Below are 17315 nucleotides of genomic sequence, written 5' to 3' on the forward strand. Positions count from 1 at the left end.
TGTTTGAATTCACAAAGAGGTTGATTCGTAGAAAATTTACAGTATTTTATGACCTTGTACATTATGAGCTGGATCACAATATCTCAGCTAAAAGACATGGACAGAGAAACAAAAAAAAAAGGCACAGTGTGATTGGTTTTAGTCCGCCCTGAGCTCTTGTAGAAGTCTTTAGCTTCTTGGTTTCACAGACTAAAGACAGGAGAGTCCGATTGAGCAAATGCAATAGAGTACATTACCGCTTTACGCAATATTTCTTACAAGCAGAAGATGACGTTTTGAGCTCAAGTGTGGATTATCCTGAACTCTGTGAGAAGTGCAATGAGAAGAAATATGCAGTAGAAGACGAGAAGGAAGACGCCGTAGGTCCGACCCAAGTGGAACTGGCTGAGCGGGACGATGAGAAAAGACAGGACCAAAGACGAACCCAGAGCTCCTGCGAGAATCCACGTCAACAAGCCCTCCGACTCAAACTGAGGAGGAAGACGAGAGAATCAGCTTCTTCGTACCATGCAAAACGCCGTCTTCCCTCGAAGCCAAAGGAGAGGATTACCTGCACGTAGGAGTGTGTGTCATACATCTGCATCAGACATCCCAACCCTACTCCAAACAGCATGTCTGAAATACGGTCAAGGTCCCATAGTTTTCATTTTATGTAAATATATGCATTTAAAACATGTTTGATGTAGTTCAGGGCAATAAAGTATTGAGGAGCAAAAAAGTGACAATGATAAAAGCAGGTTTTGATGTTCAATAAAGCGGGCTATTACAAGGCATTACATGGGCACACCATTATTTACTTCATGAGAGTGAACTTCGATATTGTACTGAAACATATTTCCACTCAAACAGCTGGCTGAACTCGACTTGGAACAAATATTAACTCTTGCCATTTTTATTTATTTTTTCAGAATGTATTGGAACTGATTACTTTTTTTGTCCTCATGTTAATGTTTCATCTTTCAGTTATCCAGTATCTTCAAACATGCTTAAAAAGTACTAAGTATAAACATAACTACATTACGTGAATCACTTCAACAGCTTCTTTGCCCATTTTTTCCAAACAGTTTCAAATCAACAGTTACAAAAATCCCCAGCGCATTTTTGACTTTTCATTACTGCCCTGGATAAAACGGCTCCTCTTCAGTTTAATGTTTTTTTTTAAAAGGCTCATTTTTAAAAACATCTACTTTGTTCACATTCAGCAGACTACTCCATAATTATATCCCTAAAAATAAACAAACTTAAAGGTTTTCGTGACACACTAAATTTCCGTTCCAAGCTTAAATTCTGTCCCTCGTCTCTTTCTGAAAATGTATTTGATGCATGTCAGAAAGATGTGCACGTCTTCCAAGTGGACATGAAAATAAAGGATACTGAAAATGATCCCTCCAAAGCAAGCAGCTATGGCCATGCGCGGGTATCCCTGCCGAGCAATGGTGATGTCGGAAAAAAGGTCTGAAACGAGAGAAGATTAATCGCACATTACACAGTTAAATGGGAATTAGGTCTAGTCTTGTGAACGGACTTAGATTATCAGAAATCACCTCCGATACTGTTGCCCCAGGCCAGCAGAGTCAAGCCCAGCACGGTGTTGCTGAGACTCAACACCACACCGAGCATGTGCAGAAGACTGACCACCTCTGACGCTGTGGCGCTGATCAGCACCGCGCTCACCACAAAGCCCAAAAATGCAAAAAGCTGAGGGAACAGAGCGGTAATCAGATTCTGAGGCAGCTGCCTTGCAAAAGTAATCATCCTGACTTTGATTTATGCAACAAGTCAACATAATAAAGTATTTATTTAAAAGCAGAAACTAAATTGTGTGATTTTTTTTTTTTCAGTCGTTTACAGATCTAAGCTGGAAAACCGTGTGCATTTGTATTTAATCCTCTCTGATATCCGTAACTAAAAGTCATTGCAAAAATTTCTGAGTGTAATTTAATCTCATTATAAATCCAGCTGGTCTGTGAACACCACAGAGGTTTGAGAACAAAGGAGACATGCAGCACACAACAAATGTCGTTTGAGGAACAAAATAAATGTAGCAATTTCAGTCCAATCAGATTCAGACAATTAAATACATTAAAATTCAATTCTAGTTATAAAACGACACAGTCAAGTGCAGTTTAACTCATAAAAAGCTTTCAGTCCAGTGAGGGTGGCATCGAGTCACTGATTTGCAAACATTACGTCCTCCTGAGCGAGCATGTAGCAGCAAGAGACAATTGATTGCATTGAGTCATGAATTTTGCAGCAATCCCTCAAACTGAGACCAAAACTACCAGGAAGTCCAAAGAAGTCTCTGCTGCTGCAGACTCTGCTGGTGTAGTAACCACGCCCCCTTCACATTTACGACCAATCACAAAGTATTTGTCAGACTCCAGGAGAAAACATGTGGCAGGACTTTAATTGCTATTGATGGAAGCTCACCGTCCCGTCTGACTGTATTTGAGTTGCTTTGCAAACATAAATGCCTAACATGTCAGCCTCCAGCTGGGCAAAGCTAGTAGGCACACCGCCCAAAGACTTAACAGCTGCTACTGAAGTAAACACTGGTTCTACAAATTAACACAGATGCACACCAGACTTTCCAAATTATGATTTATCAAAAGATGTAAGCATCTTACAGTTATAGCTACTTTACCAAATAATATTTGAATGAAATGCACAGTTGCATTTCATTTTTCTAAAGAAAAAAGAAAGAGCTACGGCTACTTCTACGAAGCATATATAAGTATATAAATATATGCCTTTCACATATTTAGCCAAACTTGCAAAAAGCTCTATGTCAATAAACCGACCGACTCAAATCTAAAAAAGACATCACTGGACAGTTTGCTTAACTATCTCAAAGTCCAGATGAGGGGAATCCGACTGATTTTTTTTTCTTTTTCCGTTTTACAAAATTAAAATTTGATCTACTCCTGATTTGGATTAACAAAAGCACTTACAGGGTGATATTTGGGAGGATGGTCGTTGGTGGTGGTGCAGAAAACTATAGCAGCCAAAAACATTCCCAGCAGGAGAATCAGCAGCCAGACAGGAAACTCCCCCTGGATCATGACGCCTCCATCTGGATTACCAAGAAAACCACCTCAGTATTTAGACTACGTAATTCTTCCTGCTAACAGCTTCTTTGTATTGTCATCAATTTATCGTGTTAAAATGTGCTCACATGCTCCGGACTGGAAGACGAGAACGCACAGCAGAGGAGCAGTGATCAGATGGAGCGAGTTGAGCGGTCTCCTCCAGTTTCTGTCTTCTTTATCCGGGTCCACCACAGGAACGCAGAGCAGCAGCAGCACCTCCAGCGGAGTCTTACGGCCACACGACAGGAGCGCCACGTTACGACACCGGATTTAATCTGAGTTCTTCCTGTTGCTCCGTTCACCAGATTTGTACAGACCTTCACGACTTTAACGACCTTCCAGGTCCACGGCTTCCTTCTCCACTTCCTGTTGTCTACCGGATTCAAAGAGCTCAGCAGGATTTCTCTTGTGGACTCGGAGTAGGGCAGGAGCGGCCTGTACTCGGACTCTGCAGCAGCAGCAGCAGCACAAACGCCTGTCTTTGCATGACGTGAATCACGCGGGAAACGATCGGGGGTGCAGATGCGTTCTTACCGTATTCCTGCTGGATCGTCCCTTCTCTCATGCTCTGGTCGTCGTCGTCGTCAGATGAGTTCAGCTCTGCTTCGAGGAAAAACACTCGCCAGTAAAATAACAGCAGAAAGAAAACGCACACAGAGCATTTGAATGTAGAAGGTCTAACCTGGAATATGTGGAACGTGTTGGAGCCCATTTGTAGCTGAATTTTTTTGCCGGTTATAGATCCATGTACTGATAAGAACGGTCAGAACATAAACCACGTAGAGGAACAGGTATCCTGGAAAACAAGGAGAGAAAAACAGGGTCAGTCAGACCTGCTGAACGTCAACACATTTTCCCCCTCGCCCACTTTGTACTTCTGCAGTTTTGATCATTTTGGAAAGATATAATAAACAGATAATTTAGTCATTTTCTAGAATCTATTCATAGATTGCTGCACAGAAATGTTTTGTGATATGATAGGTAAAATATCTATAATACCAGTAAGAGGTCAAACATAGCTTTGCTTTGATCAGGGTTGATATTTTTTCAGATGTTCAGGTGTTTTGGTTGTGCAGGCAGGAACAAAATAATAAGAACATATAATAAGAACAAAATAAGCATCTCGATAATGTCTGTCCCATTTTTTCCTTCCACTCAACTTTCCATTAATATAAATGGATACAGCAACCAGACTCTTTAGCGAGTTGTCAAGCTGTTTGCTGAACTCCTGCCAACTCAGTAATCTTCCCATGACTGTGTTGACAAAACATTTCTGTATTAAGAGCCGTTCTTTATATTTTGGTCTTATGTAATGTCCCAGTCGTCTGAGAAACAACATTTAAAATTTACTGAGAGCCACCTGTCCACTCAAAGCATCCCCTCAGACCGTTTGTGTTTACCCAGTGTTTCTCCCAGGGTTGTAGTGCCTCTGAAGAGGATGACAAAGGTCCAAAACACTGCAATCATGTAGAAGATGACGTCACGCAGGAATGGGCGAGAAGCCACGGCGAACGGTTTCACCAGGGCGACACTTCCTGCAACCACTGTGGTGACAAATATACCAGCACCTGCGAGGACACACATGTTTTCCCATTTGAATATTTTTGTTAAATTAGCTTCCTGTTTGTCAGGAGAAACAATGATAAAACGAGCCTCCATGTACCAAACAGGGCTCCGACAGCCAGCCCAGCGGTGTGTGGATGGGAGATCGCTGCCATGGCACTGAAGATGTCCGGAGCTCCGTTTCCCAAAGCGAGAAACGTCACACCCTCAGCACATGTTGCAGTCAAAGAAACAGTTCACCACCAAGCACAGGATGATCACTGGTATCAAGTTGTACCAAGGTTTTAAAAAGCGTCACTTTAGGAGCAACAAAATGTTCAACTAAACAATTCCTACGATTTAAAGTCATGTTAAAGGGATCCCAGAAGAAACCCAGCAGCACGGAGCATGGAGTAACGTAACGCTGCTCTTTTCACGTGTTGCTGTTCCCTGACGGTCAGCTGGCAAAACAACGGCTACTACAAGAAAGTCAAATTTTACTGTCTTGAAATATTTTCAATATCAAAAAACAGAAGGTCGTGGTGGGGAAACTGAGCTGTCAATCTAAGAGGAGGATATCTGTAAAGCAGCTGACTGCAGGCTAGTTGTAGAAGATTGAAAATTAATATCAATGTGATCTCAGTAACTCTATAAAGAGTAGAATTGCAAAAAGATTTTGTATTCTGAGAAATAAGAGTTAATTTGAAAACTACTAATCAGTTCAAGCAGATGTTTATTCTGCAGGGCTTCTTATGTTGATGTATAAAACCAAAATAAATAACACATGTTAGATAATTACATTATTAAATCATTATGTCAGATTATTTTAGAACTACCAGGAATGTCATGTCTTGTTATTTCTTTATTTATGTATATAAAATTATAGTTTAAGGTATTTCATATTGGATTATGCCTAGTCCACGCAAACACACACAGAAAACATGATTATCTGCATAATTAAGTTAGAAAAGAAAACCAAATACTCTCTGCACGCTCTCCACAGAAGTGGAGAAAGGATACAGCCACGTTGTGGGAGCAGTGAAGAGTGGAGGAGATGGCCGACAGGTTGGGGCAAAAACTGGGGAGGGGATAAAACATAATAAAATGCATTTATAAATGTTTCAAACCTTCAACAACTGGCTGAACAACAGAGCGGTGTTACAACAGGTGGGATAAAACCAAGAGCAGAAGTATCTGCTTCCTTTCACAGATTTAAACCCATATCTCAAAAGTGAAAGCTCTCTGCAGTCATGGGACTCATGTGACCATAAAGCTGACGGAGCTAAGAGCAAATATATGTGTGTGTGTGTGCGTGTGTGTGTGTGTGTGTGTGTGTGTGTGTGTGTGTGTGTGTGTGTGTGTGTGTGTGTGTGTGTGTGTGTGTGTGTGTGTGTGTGTGTGTGTGTGTGTGTGTGTGTGTGTGTGTGTGTGTGAAGTGAGCCTCAAAAGCCCTTTCACTGTCTGAAACTGTGAACACGCTGCTGAGAAATACTCACAACTTTGAAGCAGTGAGTCCAAGAATAAGAAACAAGACGAGCAGCCAAACAATCTGCAGGGACACAGTGAAGACAAGCTGCTGTAAAGTTTGGTTATACTCACATTTTCCAAATGCAAACAGGAAAGCGGTTCTTATTCATACTGAATAACTGGTTAACTACACACTGTTTACTTTTTTTTTTTTATCAGCAGTGATTAATTATTATAAATGATCCTTCTCAACAGGATTATTTCTGTTAGCACAATCATCACTCCTTCAGGTTTTCATGTGAGACAATTTCATTATTTCATTTGCTGGAGGAAGTGAAGATAACCGAGGAGTCCCAGTGAAATTACACGATTTAGCCAACAGTGAAACTACAGCTTTAAATCAGATACCAGTCCCACTTCTTCCACAGTCAACAGTCAACTTCCTCATGATCCGCTGATGAGCTGCACATTTTCCTGGTGCTTTATGACTCTGCTTCACGTGCAACTACACACACACGCACACACACAGACGGATGCATGCACAGATCTTACACAGAGGGTGATGGTGAGAGGAGTGAGGTTGGGAGGCAGCAAGCAGAAGGCCAGTTTCAGGTAGTTGATGAAGCCGTCCTCCATGGAGCAGTCCGGCGTCCTCTTCACGAACGCACATCGCTCTGCGGCGCTGTAGTTCATCACCCGGTCACACTGCACAAATAAACAGCTTTCTTAACGTGTAGATAGGAGCACTGGCATCAGGATGGAGTAAAAGCATAAACAACTGCATCTCTGCAAGTTTCACCATCTAAACTGATTTATTGATTCTATGATAAAGAAGTGCAAGACAAAGCACATAACGCACATGGCAGCACTTTAGCCTAAAAAACAATGCGTTGTGTGACGAGCGACTCTAGCTGAAATAATCATATCCTAAAGTTTCTTAAGTACAAATGTAATCAGTCGCTGAAGCATATTAGTATCTGTATTCTTTAATTCAGCAACACTGGAAGGCCAGTCCAGAATCATCTTCTTTTTTTTTTTTTTAAGGTTTTGTTGGCTCTAGTGGCCTTTATTTGAAAACAGTTTGACAGGAAAGAGAGGGGGAAGACATGTGGCAAATGTCATCAGGCCGGGAATTGAACCTGTGACCACCAGCATGAGGACTAGTGCCTCAATACATGGGTTGTGCTTTGTCCCTGCACCACCACAGCACCCCCAGAATTTTCATATTTCTAACTATTTGGATCACTGTCCTGCTGCATAACCAAAACGCTCATAAATAGATGAACGGATATTCTCCCTTCAGGGTTTACTACTGAGGAGCAGATCTCATGGCTGCATCAATTAAGGCAAGTCCCACAAGTCCTGGTCCGCCTAAGTATTTCAGATCTTTGTAGAAATGGAATCAACAGCCTGAATAAATTGTGAAATAACTCTTTACTTTGAAGGATTACACTCTGCTGAATGGATACCAACTTCAGTGTCAAGAGCCATTAAAGCAAAGTATTTTAGAGTGCTTCAAGGGGAACCTGTTTACCTCTGCATGTAAAAATAAGTGGTTGTGCCCCTCCCCGCCCCCACCATGTGGTGCTGCCCTGGGCAGTGAGTCACGTTTCCCGTAATAAAAACTGCATAAACAATATTATTTTTTTTTTTTTAATGTCTAAAAACAACTTTCATTTAGTGAAATTAAAACAATTTCAACGGTTTAAATTTCAAGGTACAACACAAAACAGTTTTTAGTGTAAAACTGTACTTGAGCTTGTTTTTAATTGTTTATTTATAACTGGAGGCAAATTGAACATTGGTAAATTAGGGATCATCTTCTGAGGGGAAAAAAGGATCATGCACCTGACACTTCCAACGTGCTTGAGAAAGGAAGGACTGAAAACAAATATTCGTTTGTTCATCGGTCATAACCAACACGTAATTACATAAATCCGTAGCTAAACAGAAAGAGCTTTCTTCATACCTGTCGCCTCACATTAATCATGTGACAGCTGCGGGTAAAACTGCAGGTATTTATTCTGTCAATTTGTTTCCCTTTACAAAACCAGTTATCAAGTCTCACTCACCTCGTCGCTGCTTTCGGACATCATGGCTAAACTGGTCGGTCCAGCTAATCCAACACCAGGCTGGGTGCTGAAGTTCCAGGTGCCCGAGGCGAGCAGCTGGCCGCTGGGCAACAAGGCCAGCAGCAGAGCCAGGAAACCACTGACAGACATGAGGATCCACTTCTTATCCTGGAACCGCGTCCATACTGGCGCTGCTGGATTAACAGGACTCTGGTGGAGTCCTCCTATCTGCCGACCCGACTGCTTTGACTAAACCAGAGAGGTACAAGAAAAATCTAAAAAATACCAACTTTGTTGTTGTTCTTTTTGTTTATCGTCCTCCACCGAGCTGCCACTGGCTTGTTAGTGAACACTGAGCGCTCAGATTCGGTGAACATTAGTTCACCTACCTCTGCAACTCCTCCCACTGTTTCTAAAGACCCGTGATGCGTTCAATGACTCTTTGAAAACGCCGAGATCCGACCTTTGAAATGGGAAAAACATCAAGATGTCAATAAAATGTAATAACATCTTTTTTGCCCTAACTTTTCGTTTAAAATTAAATCGGAGTTATGATTTTTATAGATGAGTATGACTTTTAATCGTATAATTATAACTTCGAATGTCTAAATTATAAGTTTAAATTTTATAATTGTGAATAATTCAAAAATGTCAGAATAATTACTTTGAATCTACTGATTGTGATTTTGGTAACTTTGCAATTTTGTTTAAGTTTTAAAAAATAAATTTAAAGCAATAAGTGACATAAATGCACTCAATGAAAAAGTTTAAATATTTTTCTTTTTGTTATTACAGTACTTCAAAAAAAAAAACCTTTATCAATTATTTTCAAACAGGACTGTCTTGTATTACCGCTCCTCTCATTTTCATATAAAGTTGTTTCAAAATGCTATTTGTTCATTACAAACTTCTGAGGCACACAATTTGAGTGTTTGCCAGTTGTGTCAAAGGTAACTTCTTCTTGTTCTGGATTTCATTCAGGGATAACAGAAAATAAATACAATTGCACTGAACTACATTTTTCAAAATTGTAAAAGACTTTTAATACTGTGCATCTATTTATGCAAGTTTGTGCATAGATGTACAAACTTGTACATTTACGCACAACTGTGTTCATTATATAAAATCTTAATAAAGCATTAAGAATTGCATTTGTAAAGGGATAACGTGAACATTTTTCCAAATGATTTTATTTGAAGATTTAGTTACATATTTTTCATTCAATATGCATAAAAAACCGAAAAACAAAACAAAACAAAAAATGAATACTTTTAGTGTTGAAATTTTACAAGACTTTTATTGCATATTCAAAATACAAAGTTGTGCATCTTTTGTCATCGTTCTCAGTATGCGTGGTGTTTATCTTTTAATATACACACTTTTTCATACCAGAACTAGGAAAAATGCCTCGTGCATTTGCATCAGTCACAGTTCTCCTATTCTTCTATATATATCCTTTTTAATAACTGCTAATTGAGCAGAACTATGGCAGAAAATCAAGACTACTTTAATAACACTATCAGAAAATGTCAGCATCCTAAAAACAGAAAGATTTATCATCTGGAGTGTCATTCTTGATGCGATTATGGAAGGCAAGATTTTCTTCAGTAATAGTGTTAATACCCTCGCTATAACAGTTCAGATTATAAATCCATCAGCACATGAAGGATGTTCACGTTTGAATACGGTTATCATAAATCAGTGCAGCATCCATGGAGGCGCTGCTGGAATCGTAGCAGCCTCTCGTCTGTTTAGATGCCACCAGACACAGATCTTGTTCGCACCATCTGATAAAGCAAAACAATAGCACGACGAATGAACACATAATATTTGCTTATTTTTTCTGAGAAGCTCAAAAATGAGTTTTAATCAGTCAGTTTTTGGTTTGTCATACCGGAGAGCTGCATAGGTGTCATTTGGGGAGGCATCTTTCCAGCATGCATGGTCAATGAGAAGAGCACCTGTTAACACACACAGTTAAGGGAGACCACTTTAAAGCACTGATGTAACACCACGGATTGTTAGATGAACGCAGAAGTAGAAATGAATGATAAGACATGTATTGCTCTGTCATCCACAGGTGCTTACAACTTTTCAGAATTTGTCACATTTGAAGTAAATTGTTAAGCAGAAGGAAAAAATCTAGTTTTTTTTTCTATTTAAAATAAATCTGAAGAGTGTGGTGTGCATTTGAATTTAGCCTCCTTTACTTGGAGCTAAAGGAGCATTATTTACATAATGCTAAATAAAAAACAAGTAATGCCACCAGTTGCCTTCAAGAGAAAAATCCAAATAGAATGCATTAAAATTTGTCGTCGTGTATTTTACAAAACACAGACGGTTCTAGTAATGTGAACACATTTGAAAAGAACTGAAGTTGTTGCAGGTGCTTGTGAAACACTCACCTGCATAAGTGCGAGCCAGGCTGTATGCAAGATCTCTGGCCGCCAGTTCGAGGTAACTGGGTGATCTGGAAGCGGCTATCTGAACAAACTGCTCCAGTTCAGACAGAGCGCCGCCGACTGCTTTTACAGCCGGGTCCAGTGAGGAAACGCCCGTGGCACCCGCAAGCAGCGACTGCAAGAAAATAGTCACAGCTGTTTGACCCGCTTCCAGTTATACACCTTGCCCAACAGGTTCTGGTTTCCATGCCGTACCTTGACGTGCGCAAAGTAAGCATGCAGAACCATTCCTGAGCTACGGGCCACGCAGCGCAGCACATCCAGAGACAAAACATTTGTTGTCCCTTCCCATATACTCAACACCTGCAAGAGAAACAACATGTGAGTTTCAAAAATCATAAAAAAGGCAGAAAAAAAGGTGGTTGGTAGCAACGCCACCTGAGCATCACGGAGTATTCCAGGCATTCCAGTGTCCTCGATGTATCCTTGTCCGCCAAAGCTCTCCAGGCCCTCAGACACAACAGCTACAGCCTGAGAGAAACACATACAGTAGGTCAGATACTCAGAATACTGGGATCAAAAACTAGTTTTGTACTTGCAAAAGCAGCTCACCTGTTTCCCGGTGTACAGTTTGACCACAGGGGTGAGCAGACGAAGGAGGTGCAGGTCGAGCTCGCTGGCCAGGCCGCTCTCCTCTCGACCCAGCAGACGGCAGACATCCATCACGAGAAGAAAAGCTGCACGCGTCTCCACCTGTCCAAGCCAGGCAGAAGTTTCAGAATTACTGTTTGTAAAAGTGTTAAAACCCTTTAGGCTATTTTCATATTTTGTCACTTTTATACATCAGGGAGTTTTATTAGGATTTAATCTGAGAAACTCCATAGCAAACATGCCGTTCTGGGAAAGAAGTCCTGCTTTCACTTTTCTGTAATTCATGAAGGCGACACTAGAAGCACATGGAAGAAGGTCCTCTGGTTAGGTTAAGAGTAAAACTGAAACTTTTTAGCCCATATGCTGAAGGCCATGTTAGGCAAAAATCTAAAACTGCAGCCCAGATGCAACATATCTATGATGAGAAATGGTGGTGGCACCATTATTGCTGTTTGGATTGCAAATTTACAGATGCAACTGAGCTTCAGCTATTTTGCAAAAGGAGAAAGCATATCTCTAGATGTGCAAAGCTTTAAGAGACATACCTGACTTGCACCATCAGCTGCAGAGAGAATCTCGACAAAGTTTGGATCCAAAGGATTAAATATATACGCAGGTCAAACTGCTTTGATTTTTACATCTAAAAAAACCTGAAAACCATTTATCTTTGTCCTCCCAGTTAACAATATGTGTTGTTCTGTCACACAAAATCCCAATAAAATACATGGAAGTTTATGGTTTCAAGGTGACAAAATCGGAAAAAGTTCAAGGCGTGTGAATTTTTTATTTTTTTTTGTAAATCATTGCGAACCACTTCTGCTGCCTTTACCTCCATTCTTGCAAGCGTCTGCATGTGCAGTGGGTGGTCTTTAAGGAGCTTTCCGAAGGCGGTGCGGCGGGTGGCATAGTCACGCGCCAACTGGAGCACTCTGTGAGCAGACACATTATTTAATCAGCTTACTGAGGAGAGGCCTCCACAGAGTCAGAACTCAGGGAAGCGTTCTGATGTGGGGTCCTGCCTTCTCATTGCAGCGGCTGCAGAGACGCTGTTGTGAATCCTGGTTATTGTCAGCATGTTGGCTATGGAGGCCACGCCTCTGCCTTCCTCCGAGAGCTGGTGATAGAGGAACAATATCTGGATCAGAGAGAGTAGCAAAGCAGAACTACAACACTGAAAAACTGTTACAATAGAGCAGAAGCAAGGGCACTCGGCCTGGGAGTCAAAACATAGAAATCCAAATATTCAGGAATGATCTCCTGCTCCTCACTTTGACCACAATTAAATATTTAAATGTGATGTTCAAATGACAGACAAGCCCCGCAGGTTTGGAGCTGTTTAAAGTACAAAGCTCAAAGCTAAGGAGATAAAATAAAATTGATTTGAAAATTAGTGCAAGTCAAGGCAAACGTTAGAAATCAAAGTTCACTGCTGCACAGCATTTACAGTTTGAAATAAAGCATCATTTTCTTTCTGAAAACTACGTTTCTGGGTTAAAAACACAAAAATCTTTCTGAATTAAAAAAAAAAGTTCATGTTAGTGGAATTTTAGACAATAGTTTCTTTTAATAATTTGCTTAATCTGGGGAAAAATATTAATATCATTTTTGCAGCAACAGTCACGTTCATGTGAGGGTTATTGTATTTGCCCTCTACTGGAAGTTAGGGAGGGTTTAGATAACAGTGGAGCACTCCTCCATTTTGAATGCTTCAAAGGTACAAAGAGGCCTGAGAAAGCAGCTTTGGGTTATCAAGAATGCACTACTGCATGCTCGATAACCCAAGCATGCAGTAGTGACTCTCTGTCTAGTTAGAACAGATCAAACTGAATGAACACTGAGCATGTCAGCTTGTTGTTTTCGTTCTTGCAAGAATTAATAAAGTGCTGCTTGAGTGAAAATCAACCAAGCGCCACTGACTCTGTATGCAGGCAGGCCGTCCAGCAGCAGCTCAGCAGTCGGCATCTGTCGTGTCCCCAGCTTGTCCTTCAGTCTCTGGACTTCAATACCCCTCAGTCGGCCGTCCTCGTCTCGACTCACCTCTGCGTAAAACAGAGACAGGCCCCTGCTGCCCTGCGGACAGAGACGAGGTCTGCTAGAAATGGTGCATTCACTGACTGCAGGATGATGTATGCGGGAATCAGCAGTACTGGGGTTGTTGACCCAGATGTGTCCTGAACTCTCGCTAAGGTGAGAGTCATGTCTGCGTCTGTGGCCGACGTGAACCACTTGAAGCCGTGCAGTCTGTAGGAGCCGTCTGCTTGGGGAACGGCCACCGTCTCCGTGCCGGTGCCTGAAGACAAAGAGAAACTAAGATTTATAATAAGAGAGGAGTTTTATCTGTATTTTGAAAAAAATTCAACAGTCCTCAAACTCAGTGGGAGGAGATTCCTGAGTCCTGGCATTACTAGATAAGTTAATATTTAAATATGTTCCTCTGCTATTAAACGTACAGTGATTTATAAATATGCAGGAGTCATTCTCCTGAGTTTGAATTTCATGCCACCGCTCTGTTACAGACAGCGCCCCCTGTTGGTCAACTATAGAATGAAGGCCGCACTAATTCACTGCAGATCAATGCATTTCTACTGACCCACATCAGATCCTCCCTGTCTCTCAGTCATCCACTGTCCAGACGTCCAGAAACGCTCAGGTTGTCGGCTGGTCAACCGACGATATGCTTCTTCCACTGGCGGCGAAACCCCTCCAGACTTTACATACACAGACACACAATCCCTGACTGGTCTGATTTGCAAAACTTAGAATATGTTAAATATACTGAGATGAGTTTTGCTTTGATGCAAGACGTTTTCTTCAAACTCGAAAAGCTGCAGAAACACGTTGGAGTTATTGTTGTAGGTTTAGCTTAAGTGTACATAAAAAGGGTCAAAGATTAATTGTTTTTAACATTATGCGGCCTTGCTGGAAACCTTATCAAGACAAAAAAATTGCTGTGCAAAAATGTTCATACTCACACACGTAGGACTTTTTCACATTTTGTCACATTACAATCACTAACTGATGGGATGGAACATAAATCTTCTTAGTCTGTGTATTTTAAACTTACCTGGATGACCTTTGCGGCTCCATCTGTCATGGCAAGAGGACAGGTGTAAAGGCCGGACGACGGGGAGAATATGTACAGCTTGCTCATCTGGTAAACACGCCTGGAATGCAAACACACACACAGAATTAACCCAACCAGAAACGGACAAAATCTGGTTTTTAAATTGATGTAGGAAGAAAAAGTCAGAGGAATAAGCTTACCTCCACTCCCCAAATGACTTGTCGTAGCCGATGGCAACCAGTCCTTCCTGCGCTGAGAGGTCTTTGAGGCGTTTCCAAGCCTCAGAGGTCACAATGTGGTCCACTCTCCGACCCCAGGGATCAAAATGCACCAGGCGAGGAGGATTGAGCTCACACTCTCTACCCCACGTGTCAATGTCTTTGGCCACACGCTCTCCAAAGGCATTCAAGTCAGACAAAATAGCCTGGGAACAAGACTAAACACGCAGAATCACCTTAAAATTGTGGATCCAGTCTCCCTTATTTAGTTTAAGCTGTTTTCAGGATGCCTGGAGTATTGATTGAGACAACGATATGGCGTCATTTTCACAAATCTTACAAAAAACACTGCATTGGGTGACATTTCCTCAGCATACCTCCTGAGGCAGGTGTCTCTTTAGGTATCCTCTAAGCAAGGCATCCTCCAGAAACGGATTCTTCAGGACCGGCTGTTCCTGAAAGAACGATCCGACCCTGGCTCTGCTGAACGGCAGGTAACCTGCTCCGTCCGATGCTGCCTCCCACAGATGTTCTTCATCAGATTTTCTTGCTCCGGGCTCCGCTGCACTGGCTGATCTGATGTGGACCAGAGGTCGAGTGACGCCACACCACAACCTGCTGCCGGCTAGACGTCTGCTCAGGACGGCTGAAGACGCTGCCATGGCTTTAGGATCTACCTGCTAACAGAAACGAGAGGGCTGGCAAATTGCTTCTGCAACAAAACTGCAAATAAATGAGTCTTTAATTGCAGTAGTGTAGTCTACAACAGTTAGCTTTGAAGATACTGCAGCTGTTTAGTCCCCTTGTGATCCTAACAATTTTGTAGCCACTGGTATCTGAGTGTTCCAGAGACCAGAGAGTTCAGGCTAGGTCCTTTTCCAAAATTGTGTAATGATGATGACAGAGATATTAAATGCAGGCATATGCAAATTAATTTCAAGTGTTTATCAGAGGAATATTACTTTAAAACAGCTTAATGGTTTTAACAGACAACGGTTAACCATCTCTGGATTCTCCAGGTGGTTTCAAGCCCTTACATTGAAACTGGGTTTGTAGACATTTCTTATAATTATACAACATTACGTTTAGCCATGGAAAGGAGGATGCCTGATTTGGGAACTGAACGATACGGTGGCGGACTGATCAATAAATCATGACAGGTCGTCTGGAAAGCGCATAAGATTCTTCTGAAAAAAGTATGTGAAAATAATATAACAGGTTTTCTTTTGAGCCATGTTCTATAAAATCTACTTTAAATGTTTGTGTTGTCTATTTTAGAGAAATTGTGTTATTTATAAGATTAACTAGAGAGGAAAGAGTATAAATTGCCTTTAACTGAAAAACACATAGGGCTTTAACTCTATTGGAGAGTCAGTCCCAGAAGTGGGTCAAAGTTCATTTGACTCCGTTGTTGTTTAAACAGATCTCGCTTTAACATTTGTATTAACTTGTTGCTACGTCAAATTTCATCAACAACATGACGTTTAATTTCACTCAAACCTGTTAGTCTCTCGTTGATTTTTGGTGTTACCGTTTGTCAACAGGAAGCAACCACCGAGTAAACAGACTCGTTTTAACGACGCAGATTATATTTCATTTAAATGCTGTCACTGCTAGCAGTCTGGCATTGTTACCAATTTGAATGCTGAAACTTATTCACGTCGGATTTAAAAGGTTTCCAGATGTAAACGATGTGCAGAGATCCTCACCTGGCGTTAGCCGAGCAGCAGCAAGAAGCAAATTATCTCGCCTTCAAAATAAAAGTCGAATGTGCTCGACATACGTTGCAAGTACTCGGAAGTATTTTGTCACATCAAAACCATAACATTCAATTTATTTTTGTTGTAGGTACAGCAGTAAATTATCAAAGGTTGGCAGGTTACCACATCGATTGATGTTTTTTTTTTCTTTTAATATAATGAAAAAATGTTTCCAATGGAATCTGTGAATTTGACTGAAATACATTGTTTATGCTTCTTTTTAACCACTTGTAACATATTGAATTCATATTAACATATAATTAAAGACATAACTTAAAATTTTAAAATATATATTTTTTAAAAATCTCTTGACTATGTTGAAGACCTCTGACCTAAATCCCTTTTCCACCACACAATGAGTTCTGCATGTAGACAAGTTAAATTTTAGCTACATTATCTTTGGATATCTACATTAGCTTTGGAAAACTAACTTCTTTTGGCTTCGTACCTTAAAAATATTGTATTGATGGAATGCAACGCTAATAGTGATCCTATGATAAGGATCTCCATTTCATAATGTTCTTTAATAAACCTCTAAGGCATGTGAAAGAAATTTTACTGAACTTCATTATATTGCATAAAGCGTTTGTTATTACCTTATAGTTTCTGCATTGAACTTGCAAGAGTTGTGTTAAATATATGAAGGTTAAGCTGACAGAACCATATTTACTGTTTTTAAGGTAGGGAGAATGTCCTTGAAGATAAATGACCATGCTTGTATAAATGTGCTGCACTCTGAGGGTTATCTCAAAGTCTCTCGCCATAATACGCATGTTGTGTGGTGATGCTCTTCCTTTGCAGGCAATTAAATAAATCTCACCAACTCACCGGTAGCCTCAGTCTCATTGATTAAGTACTTCCACCATAAGACCTTCAATAAATGGTCTTATGAAACAAAATAACTCTGTATCTGCAGGGTTCCCATAATACATCCGTTTCAAAATGAATGTCCTGATCAATTCAATTAATTCTGTAGATCGTTTCTATGATTCATGGATTCAAACCATTTACCTAGTTGGGTTTTCATCCACAAATGAAATAAAATGATGT

At 40.7% G+C, this 17315-nt stretch overlaps 2 protein-coding genes across 5 annotated transcripts; both read right to left on the reverse strand.

Annotated features, from left to right (window-relative positions):
• Positions 1-24: 24 nt before the first annotated feature.
• On the reverse strand, positions 25-8571 carry slc8b1 (solute carrier family 8 member B1). 2 transcript variants are annotated; one of them, XM_008418756.3, is made up of 15 exons: positions 8171-8571; positions 6651-6803; positions 6128-6180; positions 5652-5709; positions 4753-4858; positions 4490-4657; positions 3772-3885; positions 3624-3692; positions 3407-3537; positions 3176-3317; positions 2952-3073; positions 1545-1698; positions 1375-1455; positions 551-615; positions 25-470 (listed from the first exon to the last, which is right to left on the reverse strand). In XM_008418756.3, the coding sequence occupies exons 1-15, from the start codon at positions 8318-8320 to the stop codon at positions 282-284; spliced, it is 1755 nt and encodes a 584-aa protein (XP_008416978.1). In that variant the 5' UTR covers positions 8321-8571; the 3' UTR covers positions 25-281. The 2 variants fall into 2 exon arrangements, with proteins under 2 accessions (XP_008416978.1, XP_008416979.1); XM_008418757.3 differs by having other exon boundaries at positions 3624-3689; positions 8171-8570.
• Positions 8572-9447: 876 nt separating this feature from the next.
• LOC103470362 (acyl-CoA dehydrogenase family member 11) lies at positions 9448-16303 on the reverse strand. 3 transcript variants are annotated; one of them, XM_008418753.2, is made up of 15 exons: positions 16215-16303; positions 14883-15185; positions 14488-14723; positions 14288-14387; positions 13814-13931; positions 13371-13513; positions 13141-13293; positions 12243-12337; positions 12053-12152; positions 11185-11325; positions 11011-11103; positions 10828-10935; positions 10576-10747; positions 10065-10131; positions 9448-9957 (listed from the first exon to the last, which is right to left on the reverse strand). In XM_008418753.2, exons 2-15 carry the CDS (start codon positions 15165-15167, stop codon positions 9843-9845), a joined length of 1926 nt encoding a protein of 641 aa, XP_008416975.2. In that variant the 5' UTR covers positions 15168-15185; positions 16215-16303; the 3' UTR covers positions 9448-9842. The 3 variants fall into 3 exon arrangements, with proteins under 3 accessions (XP_008416975.2, XP_008416976.2, XP_008416977.2); XM_008418754.2 differs by having other exon boundaries at positions 14883-15182; positions 16215-16293; XM_008418755.3 differs by lacking the exon at positions 16215-16303 and adding an exon at positions 16006-16110.
• Between the last annotated feature and the right edge of the window lie 1012 nt (positions 16304-17315).

This window comes from Poecilia reticulata, chromosome 9 (genome assembly GCF_904066995.2).
Source record: "Poecilia reticulata chromosome 9, P_reticulata-male-v2, whole genome shotgun sequence".
Lineage (NCBI taxonomy): Eukaryota > Metazoa > Chordata > Actinopteri > Cyprinodontiformes > Poeciliidae > Poecilia > Poecilia reticulata.